Source organism: Lacerta agilis, chromosome 6 (assembly GCF_009819535.1).
Source record: "Lacerta agilis isolate rLacAgi1 chromosome 6, rLacAgi1.pri, whole genome shotgun sequence".
NCBI classification, from domain to species: domain Eukaryota; kingdom Metazoa; phylum Chordata; class Lepidosauria; order Squamata; family Lacertidae; genus Lacerta; species Lacerta agilis.
Window position 1 is genome coordinate 14,470,140 of NC_046317.1, and position 16,171 is coordinate 14,486,310.

General features: G+C 45.4%; 1 protein-coding gene across 1 annotated transcript in view; it reads right to left on the minus strand.

Moving 5' to 3' along the window:
* KCNT2 (potassium sodium-activated channel subfamily T member 2) overlaps positions 1-15,005 on the minus strand; it is a 222,524-nt gene extending 207,519 nt beyond the window's left edge. Inside the window, 1 exon segment of the mRNA XM_033151401.1 lies at positions 14,853-15,005. Coding sequence (XP_033007292.1) covers positions 14,853-14,947 — 95 coding nt within the window. The 5' untranslated portion in view covers positions 14,948-15,005.
* Positions 15,006-16,171: the final 1,166 nt, after the last annotated feature.

Genomic DNA, 16,171 nt, shown 5'->3' on the forward strand with positions numbered 1-16,171 from the left:
CTTTCCAGCAACAATTATGGATTGATAGTAGTTTGCCCATTTAAGTCACAGAACCCTTGCCCTCCTTATGTGGAACGTTCACTTTCCTGAGTGAAATATTGTTCACATGAGCTATCTGATGATATACTTCACAATGTTGTTTCTGTCCCAAGTACCTACTCTGATCCCCTCCCTGTCCAGCTAGCTAGCAGACACAGCCATTACACAGTCTGCAAAAGAAAGACAGGGAGATACAAAGTCAAGATCTCCAGAGATGAAAGGATCTGGATTCAGTGGTTCATGGACTTTCAGGGCTGAGCCAAGGCTCAGCTGGGACTGTGAAGTGGTAGAAGTCCTTCACTCTGGTGCTGTGGGTTAAACCACAGAGCCTAGGGCTTACTTATCAAAAGGTCGGTGGTTCGAATCCCCGCGATGGGGTGAGCTCCTGTTGCTCGGTCCCAGCTCCTGCCCACCTAGCAGTTCGAAAGCACGTCAAAGCGCAAGTAGATAAATAGGTACCGCTCCGGCGGGAAGGTAAACGGCATTTCCATGCGCTGCTCTCGTTTGCCAGAAGCAGCTTAGTCATGCTGGCCACATGACCCGGAAGCTGTTCGCCGGCTCCCTCGGCCAGTAACGCAAGATGAGCGCCGCAACCCCAGATTCGGTCACGACTGGACCTAATGGTCAGGGGTGCCTTTACCTTTACTAAGTCTCTGCTTGCCTCATCCTGTCCCTGCCACAACCAGTGTTAGAAACTCAGATATGTAAGCTTTACCTTCCCGCCGGGGCAGTACCTATTTGTCTACTTGCACTTTGGCGTGCTTTCGGACTGCTAGGTGGGCAGGAGCTGGGACCGAGCAACGGGAGCTCACCCCGTCATGGGGATTCGAACCGCCGACCTTCTGATCAGCAAGCCCTAGGCTCTGTGGTTTAACCCACAGCACCACCCGCGTCCCTCTATCAGTTATATTTTATTTGCACAATTGGAATGAATTCTAAACTATTTTCATTTCAGTACCAAGACCTAGCTCCCCAAAAGAAAAAGGGTGAGGCATGTCAAATCCCTGAATAAAGGTAACTTATTCAGGTAACTTTGGTTGGCTCTGTTCATGTTGGCACATATCCCTGTACATGCAGTTTTCTCTCAGTTCCATTTCTTCCCTTCCATAGCACTAACATGTGTATTAGAAGAGCGGGAAAAGAATCATATACAGTGGTACCTCGACTTACGAATTTAATCCGTTCCAAATGCACATTCGTAGGTCAAAAAATTCGCAAGTCGAAAAAAGCGATTTTCCCATAGGAATGCATTGGAAACGAAAAATTCAGAAAAATTCGTAAGTCGAGTAAACCGCATCTAAAACCGCCAACGGATGTCCTTCGGATGTCGAAAAATTCATAGGCGTGCGGGCACTTTTTTCATTCGTAAGTCGAAAAATCCGTATGTCGAGTAATTTGTAAGTCGAGGTACCACTGTATGTATTTTGCTTTTGCATATCCAAAATAAAAGCAAATGGTCATTCATCACCTGCCCTAAACTAAGGAGTAACCAACATATACTACAGATGTGCAGCTTCAAATGAGATAATCAAATGAGATAATGAGATAATCCATTTGTGCATTTGCATCTGTGGGTTGTAAAAAAAAAAAAAGTTAACCAGTTACCGTAATTGTTTAGGATTGTATAAGATGACTTGTCCCTAAAATGTTGGTTCAGCTTTTGAGGACAGTACCAACTTCAGGATTTTGGGAGCCCACCGGCAAAGCATATATATATATATATAAAATCTGTCAAGGTAGATGCTGAATAAATGGCTCAGGCTTCACACAGGCAAGGTATCGAATATCCATTGCAAAGATTTTCATCTCTGTGGCAAGCCTTGCCTTGGTATCACCACGGGCAACAAAATGTCAATATCTGAGTGTGGGAACCTGCAGAAGGTCAAGTCTCGCACTTACTGTTGCCGAGGGGGGGGGGAGAGAGATAATACAATTATGAGCACATTAGCTCTGTTAAACCAAATGGTGCTTAAAGAGCCAATTTTCAAAGGGCAGCAAAGTCACACACACCTGGCAAGCCCCCAGCCCCTTCTTAGCAAGATGTGCCTTCTACACGGTGTTTGTCTAGTTATGCAGCTCCTGAATTTGGATTGGGTATAGGTCCACTGTTATATCAAAGAGAAAATTGCTTTGAAAAGGTTACATCTGTAGGAAAACAGAGCTTGTAAAAGGAAAGATAAACATGAACATCTACTAATTAATGGCGCAATCCTCCAACCATGTTAACCTAATCCATCGTTTTTCATTGTATGCTCTGGAGGTATCAGGGCACAATTTCTACTTAACGCCAGGATTTTTTCCAGCCAGAACTCACTGGAACTCAGCTCTGCCACAAAGAAGAAGAAGAAGAAGAAGAAGAAGAAGAAGAAGAGGAGGAGGAGGAGGAGGAGGAGGAGGAGGAGGAGGAGTTTGGATTTGATATCCTGCTTTATCACTACCCGAAGGAGTCTCAAAGCAGCTAACATTCTCCTTTCCCTTCCTCCCCCACACCAAACACTCTGTGAGGTGAGTGGGGCTGAGAGACTTCAGAGAAGTGTGACTAGCCCAAGGTCACCCAGCAGCTGCATGTGGAGGAGCGGAGACGCGAACCTGGTTCACCAGATTACGAGTCTACGGCTCTTAACCACTACACCACACTGGCTCTCTTAGGTGGGCGCCACTGCCATTATAAGAGAACGAGGGAGGCATTCATGGTGAGTTTGGGCACCTCTTTTTCTACAAAAACAGCACTACTTTTTGTATATAGACAAGTAACTGAGCAAGCCCAGTGTGAAGGGGGATTCATATTGTCCCCTCCCAAGCCCCACCTGTGAGGGGATCTTGACCTTCATGGGTCCAGTTAGGATGCTCTGGCTAGGTAAATGATTCCCTAGTCCCATCAACTTGACACCCATTACTTTGCAGCCTGTAAAAGGTGACGGGGTGCAGGATCACCTTGGGGAGTTGCCTGAAGCTCCAAACCTCAGCCAACACAGCCACCATTAATGGTCATCCCACAGCATTAGGAGCATCCTGCTGCCTCCATCTCTTGGATATGTCCCTCTCAGGCACCCAGTCATCTGTTCTTCTCCTTACAGCTCCTGTTTCTCCACCTCCAAACAGGTTATTTGGCCTAAGGTTCCAACAGAAAGTCAATAACAAACAGCAGCCAAAGGCAACCATGAAAACACACCTCAGGGAATACAACACACAAAATCCAAGCCAATCGAGGTGCTCCACAACAATAAAGCATGGTTAGCCACAGTACCACTTCCCCAATAAGGAAAGTCTGGGTGGATTGCAGTACCTGCCTATCCAAAAGTGCCCTATAGAGGTTGGAATTGGTCTTCCACAGCTCCTGTGACAGGAGAAATCTCAAGAAAGCTCCCTCATCTTATGCTTTTTGGGGGTGTAATCTAACACAGTGTCCCTCTGATTTATTGTAAGTCTCCTGGGTGGCCTGTCTCTTCTCCTGACATCAGTGAATACTTCCTCCTGTTGATTTTTCAGTGCAGGAGACAGACCATCTTTCTATGTTTGGGGAGCTCTTTTCTCTGCAGAAGAAAACCTTGCATGCTCACAATCAAACCCTAGTGAGCTGCAGAGTTCACCTGGGACACTTCACAGACTCAAGAAGCCTCATTGCACTCCTGCTTGTATAGAATATGACCTAAAACACATTCCAGACTTCCTTACATCTGCAGCCTGATCAAAAGTAGTGGTCAAACTCCCTTTCTGGGAAGCTCATTGAGAATTATGGGTGATGTCATTGACAAATGCCAGATAAAAGTCTAACAAACACAGTTGGAAATGTTATAGGTAGGTAGCCGTGTTGGAAATGGTTTAATATATTCATGGTAAAATAATTGGGGTAGAGTTGTTGGTTTTTTGTTATACTAACTATTAGAACTAAAAGAGCAATTCTAATGAAGTACAAGTATATTCCCACAATGACACCAATTGTGTAGGAGAGCTATTTATACATGCCCCTTGGGGTTTAGCACTCACGGCATTAGGCGGAAGGTGATCGCTGCTCATTATCTTATAATTCTAGCAACAGAATTGTATTTCCGACCTCAAATCATCATCCTGTCGCTTACTGGAAATGGAATATCTGGGATGGGATGGCTGATCATTATAAGCTAATCAATTAGGTGGGAGGAATATAGCCCAAATCTGCACCATTACCACTGTGTGGCATGTCAAAGGCATACGCCATAGATAATAGGATTTCCAGTCAAGGCTTTTCTGTTCTTGCTTCAGTTAGCAATTAGCTGGAACCAAATTTAAGCATCCAGTTCACCGCAGGAAACTTTCGAACCAACTCCAAAGTAAATTCTTCTTCTTACAGTTTGGTCTAACGCAGCAGTAAATCTCACTGAAACTGACTCCTTTTGGAAATGAAACATTGTCCAGACCCATAAAAATGTTTTCAAATTTTACTAGCAGGGCTCTTCAAAATAATACGGAATACATCAAAGGATATATCCAAAATTGCCATACAAGGTCTTGTGCTGTCCAGCACAAGCTCGGCATCTTAGAAATAAAAGAAAATTCTGAAACTTCAAACTGTGTCTCTCCCCCAATTCCAGCCTCCACTGGGCTTAAGCTATACAGCCATTGGAGAGCCATTTAGGTGCAATGTTCTCCCTGTAGCATTCAGAGACACTAAAAACACCACACTGTTAGAGATGGTGAATTTGCAACCCAATACCTTCTTCACATGATCGGCACAGAGTAGAAAAACAATCAACATGTAATCATTAACAAGTTGCAGCACAGAGAGAGCTCTTCTTGCTTTCAATATTGCCTCGTGGAAAATCACCATGTTTACACCGTTTCACCAAGACACATTTTGACATTCTCATTTCAGTGTCAATTAAACCATCTATACTTAACAACCTGTGGCCCTGCAGATGTTGTTGGATTCCAACTCCCGGCAGCCCCGGCAGCACAGTCAATGATTGGGGAGGGTGGAGCAACATCTGGTTTGAAACTCCTGTTCTAAAAAATGCACACATGATCTACCGAGTGAACTAAGTATTCAATAGCCCTATGTCTTATGGGCTGGAAATTACATCCTTAAAGCGTATGTGCCCAACTGAAAAGTGCTGGTAAAAGGGGGAAACAGGAGCAAGAGCTAGGAGGCCTGTATAAGCTAGGAGGGCTATACAAAGAGCTTGCCCTGAGCTCAGCAGTTTGCAACATAATGCTATACTTGCTTACCTGGAAGAAAACCAGGCTAAGTTGAATTGGATTGCTCCCAACTAAGTGTTTAGAATTGCATTGTAATGAACAAGAGCAGCTGGTAGAGTATTTTGGGGGTGTGGAGAGAGGGGCTTCTTCAGTTCCGCCAAATTAATATTTGTGTGTGTGTGACTACATTTGGCTATTAGCAAGTACATAACTGAGCACATTTCAGTAATGAATAGTGTTTTAAACAGAACAAAGTGCAAAACTGGTGTGAGGACAACTGAAAGAATTTAGCTTTGGCAAGGTTGTTTTTGTGAGTTAAGAACATATTTTCCCAGGCTTTCTTATAACAAAAGAAATAATGAACACCACCATATCTCAGCACTAGAACACACTATCCAAGGTATATCAGCTGGTTCTCCAAGCTGAGTGGCTCTCCTTCAAGTCTTGTAGTTTTGCCACATCTAATTTGTTCTGATGACACGAACCACACAATACCGCCAAGTCAGAAATCTTTTTAAGCAATGTGATTTTTGCGCAGCTCAGATTAATGAGCTGCTTAAGTTTACTGTAATAGTACAGTTATTTATGAAGTTTCAACAAGTGCAGTTCTGGTCACATGCAGTGTGTAGAGAATGTATGGGCCATTTGCTTACATTTCTAAGCAACACTGGGGGGGGGCTTGGCCAGTACGGCTCCCCAGACTTTCCACCCCACTCCCCTAAAAAGCAAAGTTTAGAGTATTGTTATTAGGTTGCAAGCACCCCTTCTGCCCATCTTCCCTTCTCCTCTTCACATAGGAAAATCCAGTAGAAAGCTTTTCACTGTTCTGTGTGTAAATGCCAGAGGTATCAAAATAATTTGACCAGCCTGGGTATTATTGCCCTTTGACTTTCTGGGGTGGGGAATGCATTTCTCCCTCTGCCTCAGACAACAAAGCATTTGAGGTCCCCCAAATCACAGCTGAAACTTCTCCACTGCGCATTTAATTGTGTAGGTGTGAACAAGGAGTCCCCAGGAAAGCATGAACCAAGCATGGACAGCTCCAAGTAGGCATCGCCAGAAGAAGTGTGCACCCTGTAGCAGCTGCACTATGATCAGTTCCACATAAGTGGGACCAGTCCACTTCTCAATTCCCAACTCTCACCCTACCGCCAAATGGCCCACACAGACAAGTCCTTAGCACAAAGAGAAGATTATTAATAGAGTGTCATAATATGCATCACACTTTAGAAAGCAACAGGGACAACAGTGAAGGCAGAGGAACAAGGAATAAATGTGAGAAATGAATATCGTATTCTATATACAGCAGCCCACAAAGAGGGAATTGAGCTATTCTATAGCCACGTGCCCACATGATCCTTTACGAAAGGGGCAGAAAGGCGTCGTATTTGCCAGTGACACATTTGTGTTGTTATCATTCTCCAAATAAATCAGTGTTGGCCAAAGCGCAGCGAAAGAGTTGTCTGCCTCTCGAGGGACCACTAGGTTATGCAATCCTTCTTCATTAAATATTTCCTATCAGTGAGGGCTGACAGTTTCTATGGCAATGTAACCAAAAAAATTCCCCAAGAGCAATAATGTTTCTATGAAAATATGTACACACTAGTCATCCACATAAGTGCTAATGTCACAGCAAAAAACAAAAAGTGATTTACCTAATTGGCACAGTCTTTTGCAATTCAGATCTGTGAACTCTCTTTCATTCTCCATTTAAGCTAAAATGCCAACTGAATATTTTCAATTTCTGCTTAAGATAATGAACCATTGTAGCTATTTCAAGCATAAGAAGCCAGGCATCCCCATAAATACCAACCACAGTATTTCAAGGAGAAAATATTTAATTTTCTTCTGATTCCCTAGGGATACTCTAGTCTAGTTCATCCATGGTAGCTCCACAAAAGGTTCACAATCTATGCTTCCCAAATTCTGCTCCCATCTCTCAACAGCAGCAGATACAAAAACCTTCTGCATGAAAGGGGGGACTTACGCAGGAGCCATGGGCACATATGAAAAGCTCCTGCACAATTTATGTGTGCCATCACCCTTGAAAGTATTCATCACTTGTTGATGGGGGGAAGTTGGTGCCTGTCTTGGCTCTTCTCCTGGGACTTGAAACTGGACTTGTAACCACACTTGGAAGTTTGAAAACTTTATTGAGCAAAGCACTAAAAGGTGAAGGTAAAGGACCCCTGGACAGTTAAGTCCAGTCAAAGGCGACTACGGGGTTGTGCCGCTCATCTTACTTGTCCACAGACAGCTTTCTGGGTCATGTAGCCAGCATGACTAAACCGCTTCTGGCGCAACAGAACACCAGGACAGAAGTCAGAGCGCACAGAGACGTCATTTACCTTCCCACCGCAGCAGTACCTATTTATCTACTTGCACAGGCTTGCTTTTGAACTACCAGGTTGGCAGGAGTTGGGCAGAGCAACGGGAGTTCACCTGTCGTGGGGATTCGAACCACCGACCTTCTGGTCGGCAAGTCCAAGAGGCTCAGTGGTTTAGACCACAGCACCACCCATGCTACAGTGCCCCACCCAACATAGGGTTACAGGCTACAAGCAGGTGATGCATGATGGAGAACAACAAGACACTAGGCATAGCCAAGATGTTGATGCAACACTAGGAATGACCCCCCCCTTCTTTGGAAGAGCAGGACAGGGACATCCATTTGCGCGGTTCATGTCCTGAGCCTCAGGACTAGGCAAGCAAACAACTCTTCCTCTGCAGAGGCCACTTCTGTGACACAGGTTTGCAGCAGTGCTGATGCTGCCATGACCTTGGAGACAGATGGCTCAATGCTAGACCTTTACCCAGATGCCTCACCAGGAAGGGAGGCCACCTTGTTGACGGGGGAGAAGCCAGACACAGCTCCACATTGGGTGACATCAGGCTTCGGATACCCTGTGCCATGTGGGCTGAGTGCTCCTCTGACACCCTGCTAGGCCCCACCATGGGATCCAAGTCTCTTCCTCCCAGTCCACTGGGACACACTTCTGGATCAAACTATTCCTGGGATCCTAGTTTCTCATTCCCCAGACCCTATCTGTGACCCTCAGACCTTGGGTCATCCTCCTGCAGACCCAGAAGCTAATCAGGGCTGGCAAGAGTGTCAACCAATCAAGAGGGAGTGGAAAGTTAGCACCTGAGAGTTAAACTGTCAAGTAGGACTTGGTTAGAGCTGGGATAGGATTTATAGGGCTAAGAAATAGCTCGGCTAGGGATTAGTTTAGGTGGTTAGGGGGTTGCTAGGCAGGGCAATTCAGCTTATTTCCCTGAAGGGAAGTAAAAGATCCTGGAAGAGGCTGTAAGTGCTTTACTGGCCTAGCAGAACAAATAGCCATTCTAGGAGGAATTAGTTTAATCAGAAATAAGGTTTGAAGCGGATATTTTAATTAAAGTTCTTAGTTTCTTCTGTAAAGTTGTTTTCTTTTTTTTGGGAGTTGTATGCTCCAATTTTTCTTTATTATTATTAAGAATATTACAGTGATTTAAAGTAAAAGAGAAATTACATAAATAATTTAAAAGGTAGGGGGAAACAACATTAACCATGTGACAATAAAAGTTAATTAAGGTTACAGAACTGTATAATGGATGAACTTATTGTTTCTCTCTAGACATTGATTCATGAGTCGCCATGGTTTCAATAAATACGTTCCAACATCATTAAATGCATCCATACATAACCTTTGTCTGAAAGCGATCCGTTCATGGGTTGCAAGAGTTGTCGTCTCGTCTATCCATTGATCAAAAGAGGCCATATTTTTGTCCTTTCAGTGTATCAATATCAATTACTTGTGAACTGATTCTGACTGAAACAAAATGTTGTGCCTTAGCAGAGTAACCATTAAACTTTAACCCTGATCAATTATGTCTAAACAGAATTCCAGTTTTGTTTGCAAACATGCCTCATCCTTATTTTGATCCTCTGTTTCAGGAATGGGTGCCACAACATGTTTCACTTCATATTATTAAGGATACTTACTGCTGAATATTAGTAGACACTACTGCATAGAGAGAAATACAAACCTCTGAAATGTTACTGACAGGGAGTATCTAAGCCAGAGGTAGGCAACCTAAGGCCTGGGGGCCGGATGCAGCCCAATTGCCTTCTCAATCCAGGGGCGTGGCGCTGGAGTAGTGCGGGGCTTTGCGCACCCTTCCCAGCGCTCCAGCTGGGGCTCCGGAGGGCGGCCGGCTTGCAGCTCGCCCGCCGGCGCGCAAGCGCCCGCCCGCCCGTGGGGCAGGGGCGGGTTGGGGAGGGGGCGCCCGGTATGCCGGCGGGCTCACGGGAGCGCCCCTGGGGGCCCGGCACCCTGGTGCACCGCACCACCCAGCCCCTATTACGAGATGGCCCTGATGGCAGTATTACATTCTCATTCAAAGAAATAACCTTACTAAATTTTACTCCAATCTATACACCTCCCACAACCCGCCGGAACAGGAAATTAGAAATTTCCTCTCAGGACTGACCATGCCAACCTTAACTGCAGAGGAGCAAGAATTCGTGGACAGTCCTATCACCCCAGAGGAAATAGAGATCGTCCTCAAAAACCTGAAACCACATAAAGCTCCATGCCTGGATGGCTTTCCAGCAGAATTCTACAATAGATTCAAAGAAATCCTTATACCGTACATGATCAACATTGTCATAGGGGCCTCCATCCCAAAAACTTGGACCTCCTCCAAAATAGTCTCTACCCCAAAGCCACTGAAAGATAGCCTCAAAGTAGAATCATACCACCCAATCTCACTGATAAATCAAGACTACAAGATATTTGCATCAATCTTGGCTAACTGACTAAAAATCTTCCTACACAAATTGATAGCCCCAGACCAGGCTGGCTTTGTCCCTGGTTGCAACATAACAGACCCCGTTAGGAAGTTGCAGAATCTGATTGAACACAGCAAAACAACCAAACACCCACTGACAATCATGTCCCCGGACATCCTCAAAGCCTTTGATGGTTGAGGGTGGAAATACCCAATAGAGGTATTAACCTACATGAAATTTGGCCCCAACTTCTTACAGATCCTTAAACTTATCCACCTGTGGTTTAACTAGCCATCAAGGGGAACAGCAGAAGCACCCATTCTCTCATCACTGAAACAGAGCAGCAGTAAGCACACAGATGTTTGCTGCGTAGTATTGCTCAATTAGGCCAGCACTTCCCTACCTTTGGTCCTTCGATTCTGTTAAACTACAAGTCCCATCATACCTGACCATTGGACCACGCTGGCTGCAGCTAATGGGAGTTGTAGCTCAACAACAACTGGTGAGCCAAGGTTGGGAAAAGCTGAATTCAGCAATACAGTGTGACCAAGGACTGATTCACATATACATATTAATCTATTGATTATAGGAGCATAAAAGCATCCATTTGCACATGCATGGATAGAGTATTCATATAAGCTCACATCATAAATACTTCTTTGTGTGATGTCTGCTTATACATTCTGTTGCAAATGATACGGCAATGAGTAACCTAGTGATGGAAATGCGTGTGGAAACCAGATGCAAGAACAAGTTCATATGAGGTTATAAAAACTTCACATTAGCATGGGAGTGATATGCACCTATCAAACATGAACCATCCACTTAACATCACTGAAAATCAATGTTCCCATGAAACAAACTAAGGCTACAATCCTAACCAGGGGTCAGCAATCTTTTTCAGCCGTGGGCCGGTCCACCATCCCTCAGACCATGTGGTGGGCCGGACTATGTGGGGGGGGGGAGAGAACAAATTCCTATGCCCCACAAATAACCCTGAGATGCATTCAAATAAAAGCACACATTCTACTCATGTAAAAACACCAGGCAGGTCCCACAAATAACCCAGAGATACAGTTTAAATAAAAGGACACTTTCTACTCATGTAAAAACACCAGGCAGGTCCCACAAATAACCCAGACATGCATTTTAAATAAAAGGACACATTCTACTCTTGTAAAAACATGCTGATTCCTGGACCGTCTGTAGGCCAGATTTAGAAGGCGATTGGGCCGCATCCAGCCCACGGGCCTTAGGTTCCCTACCCCTGACCTAATCCTACTTACTTGAGAGTTAAGCCCCACTGAATTCACTAGGACTTACTTCTGAGTCAACATGATTACGATTGCAGCCTTATTTCTGAAAAGAATATTTCAAAGTAGGTGTGGTAGCAACCAAGTATTGTCTCTGGAAGCCTCAGTAGGCTTCAAGATGCAGAGTTGGGTGGATTCATTTTGGAGAAGGATTACAGAGCAGCAGTAGACCAGGGCTGGATCTAGACACATAAAAAAAAAAAATGATTCAGGAAAACGCGTTCTAAACTCCCTAAAGGGAAATCGCATTGGCCAAAGATGGGACTCGAAGGCGCCATCCGGTGTCACACTGTTATAATGCATCTAAAACACTTTTTCTTTACCAATGTAGCTGAGTCCTTGATGTTTAGGAAAATGAGGTTCAGGTTCATAACTGGCATCTCCTGTTAGAAGGATCAAATAGCAAAATATATTAAAGACCTCCGCCGGAGATTCTGAAGAGCTGCTGCCAATCAGAGTTTACAATACTGGACTGGATGGGCAAATAGCCTGATCTGGTACAAGGCAGTTTCCAATGTTCTTAAGTTCAGGGCGAGCCATGCTACAGAAAATTCATTAGGGTGCACATGAACAGGTGCAAACACGGCACTGCCACAGCTATTTATAACGATTGGTTTGCTCTTCCGCCTTATTTTTATATAAGCATATGAAATTGCTGGATGAAAACTCATCACATTACATCTTAATTACCTGAACTTGCAATTTGACCAACAGATGTGCCCCAAGCGGACATACCACAGTGGCCCCCATTTCAGCTCAACGATTAGTCCAAATCTCTGCTCTCGGATATTGGCAAGGGAATTTTAAGCAAATCAAATGCTACGTGCTTCTGTACAATAGTGTGCCAACGCCTGTGATCTTCAGAAAGTGTTCTTTACTGAAGCATCTTGTTTTGATAAGAAGCGCTGCTTGATAAATCTAGCACAGAGTGTACAAGAATGCATTGCTGTCGCTTTCAGGCTACAGCTTAAACAAAACACTATGAACACCTATAAAGACTCCTTAAAATCAGCAGCGCTTCCTTTCTTTAACTTTCATTTGCCAGCAATCAGTCTTAATGATGCAGCCAGAACCATATGTGCACTTTTTACAACAAAAGTGGTTTGCTGACCATAAAAATGGTAGGTGAGAGAGAGCCATTTTGGCCTCCCTTAGAAAGAGCTCTTCCGTTTAATGGCAAACAATTTGCTTTTATCTCTTCAATACTCCTGTTCCCTCACTTGGAGTCAAGAGACATAGCTGCCCCTGCACCTGTTTCATGTCTTTTCTGCCCCTCTTCCTCATAATATCTAACTTAAAACATTGTATGACGCAGCAGCAGCATCACCAGGGAGCCACAAATTTTGTCTCGTCTGGGTAGCCAACTCAAAACATATTTATTTCCAGAACACAAGGAAGATCAGGAACAATTCCTTGCTCCCCTCTGCAGCTCGGAGCTCAGAGTTGCAAAAAAATTGGATCTCTATAGTATCAGTTGTTTTACAAGCAATGTGCAACAACGAACATATTTGGAACAGTTTTAAATCATTCACACACACACACCCAGCAGTCAGAGGTTAAGGAACTGCAATACCTGACAAACTTGGCCAACTGGCACAGGCAACTCTACAATTTCATGATTCTATGCTGAGATTCCTGCATTGCAGGGGGTTAGACCAGATGACCCTTGGTGTCCCTTCTAACTTCTAGATTCTACTTACCCTATACCATGGTGTCTCTCTCTCTCTCTCTCTTTAATATAGCTATATGATTGGACTTCAAAACTGCCCTCTCAGGCTGCAAACCTATACCCTGGGAGTAAGTCTCGTTGTCTCATTGTACATAATGGGACTTCCATTCAAGGATATGTTTTATAGGATCATACTGACAGTTACACAGTTTGCCTACATGCCTCCTGCTTTAATTCTGATGCATATTTTCTCCCTTTTATTATTTTATTCCATCTTACATAAAATATAAACAAAAAGGTAAAACTGGAAGGGGAAAAAATCAGAGAGATCTGCTGCACAAGTTTTTTGGACAGCATCTTGGTTATCCATCTCGCTTGGTTAGGAATATTCTCTGATTGTACACAGATGCAGTAGTACTGGATTTCATGTATCCGTCAGGTCAGGGGGTAGGATTAGATGTTCTTCCTAGTGCCATGACTCTCTGACATATTCCACTCAAGCAAAAAGAAATCTATGCAGGTTTCAAGGAACACAGGAAAGATTGTTTGCAATCAGCAGTCACCAAGACATTTTCCCCCATTCTGAATTTCAGTTATCACCGTAAAAAGATTTCACCACAGCACAGCATTAATAGGATATCTAATTAACACCTGAGACAAGGTGAGCGCAGCCCCATCAGAGAAAGTAGGTAAGAAGAATCCATTCTTAAAAGATGGGTCCTGGAGAAAGATATTATTGTGATCAATACCATTTCTTTTTTAAAACCCTAAGGAGAAATTTGCAAGGGACTCGACACACCTGAGTGCTGCAGGACTGCTGGAGCAAAACATGTGTGAACTTTATCATCCACTTGACAGAAGACCACTGGCGCCCCATATAAGAGCAGGATGTGCTTTAAGAGACAGAAGCTTGTAAAATGGACTTTTCATTTTTAGAAATTTCTCACAACCTGGCCAGAAGAGCACCCACCAACCTGAGGTCGGGATTCACCATCAGCGCAATGTGGAACAAATACACCATGTTTAGAAGCGCATCACAATCTGAGCTGGCAAGCATCAATCACCGTGTCATATATGGAAGCAATGCATTTATTATTAGACATCTCTCCCAATATAAGGGGCACATGATACAGAAGGAGCAATGCTCAACAAGGGCACTGGGCTTCAGATGGCACAAACTGACAGAGAGAAAGGGAGAGAGAGAAGGGGGGGGGATCACTGCTAGTAGTTTCATCCTTTCCTCAAAAGGGAAAGCCAGCCTGGGTAAACACTTTAGGGATCTCACACACATCAAAGGCATGTAATCTCCTGCGTGAATTGGGAAGTATTGATGGGCATGTGTGAATCCTCAGACATAAGATAAAGGTACGGACATATAACATGATGGGTGGAAGAATAGTATGGGATAACAGCACTATCACACTGCTTGTGTGTGTGTGTGTGTGTAGACATACACACAGACACACAACAGCAGTAGGCTAGACTTTACACGGGTCTGCAAGACGGGCACAAATGCGTGTGCGCGCACGGAAGAGTAACAGGTACAAAGGGCTGGCGTACTGAAATGCCGTGGGCAACCTCGAAAAGCTGATAAACATCAGGGCGCCGCCGCCAGCCTAAGGAAATAAACCCCCTCAGTAAGAACACGCGAGCCGTTGTGTATATGCACGAGAAACGTGCGTGTGCAGCTGCGGGCACGCATGCAAGCCCTCGCACGTACGGACAGACGGAGTTGCAAAAGGAACGCCGCGTCCCATCATCGTTGCATCTCGAGGCGATGCGTGCTGCAAACAAAGGGCAAAAGTCAACGGGGGCATCTTCCTCGTTTCGAGGAACATCCCCTCGTCGGAGCAGCCTCCCTTCCACCTGCCCCCCAACTCACCTGTCGTCGTTCTGCCATCCCTGATCGCCCAGCAACAAATCCCGGAACCTGTACCTCGGAGGAAGCGGGGGGACCTCGCTCTCCAGATCCACCATCCTGCCTTTAGGAGAGAGGGAAAGAAACCCTCCTGGCTGCAAGGTACCAGCAGCAGCCAGCAAGCAGACAAGACGGCAGCAGCAGCAGCAGCGGCGGCGTTTCGAGCCCAGAGAGGAGAGGAGGCGCCGCCGGCGCTGCGGGGCTCTATCTTTTCCCCACAGGTGAGGCTGTAACTCCCCGCCACCTGCTGAGCGAGAGACCCTCCCCCTCCTCCAGCTCCCCCGCCCGGGCGTCTGAAATCGCAACAGGAGGCAAAGTTGGGGGGGGGGGACGGGAAGCGCACCGTAGCGCGCGCGCGCCCCCGCGTGCGTCTCAGCCAACCGGGCAGCGCCTTCCGAGGCACGCGCAGCTCCTTCGAGCCGACAACAAAAGGCTCGCCTTGCTCGCTCCTATCCTTTGCCAGCACATCCCCAGCCAGCCATGCAAATACCGTTTGGAGCTGCCGCTGAGAGCGCAGCCAATCGGCGACCGGCCGGGGGAAGCGGAGGTCGGTGACGTCGGCGGGAACCTCGGCCCGTCCACCAATAGCGAGCCTCGCTTCGTTAGCCGAAGGAGGGCAGAGGGGGGTTTCCTCGCGCAGGCCACAACTGAGCAAGTGGCTGGGGGAGAAGCAGCCGGTTAGCGGGTCTGAAAGATGCGCTCAGGCGAAACCTGCATGCAGTTCCATTAAGTTCTTTGAGATTATCCCCAAATTAATGAGTTTGCAGGGGGGGTGGGGATCTCTCCTCTCAAACTGGATTTGCTCGTAGGATCATAGAACTGTAGAGTTGGGAGGAATATATCTGGGGTCATTCCATCCAACCACCAGCAATGCAGGAATCTCAGTATTCATGGCTGGTGGCTATCCAACCCCTGCTTTAAAATCTCCAAGGAACGAAAGTCCACCACCTCCCGAGGGAATCCGCTCCACTGTCGAACAGCTCTTCCTGTCAGGAAGTTCTTCTGGTGTTTAGTCGGGATCTCCTTTCTCCTGTGTGCCTTGAACAGGAGCTTCCCAGGCGGAAATGTGTGCATTTCTTTGCTTCTGTCACAAATGGTTCTTCGGAAAAACGACGAGTTGGTGCTGAGAGCCATACAGTAGTCAATTTGAAATTCAAGTCAAAACTCAGCTACTTATACGTTCACATGTTTTTACATACAACTCAACAATCCTTAAATAAAGAACTGTTTAATTTTCCTGAAGCAAATATCCAGTATATAGGAAACAAATGCCACCAGGGTGC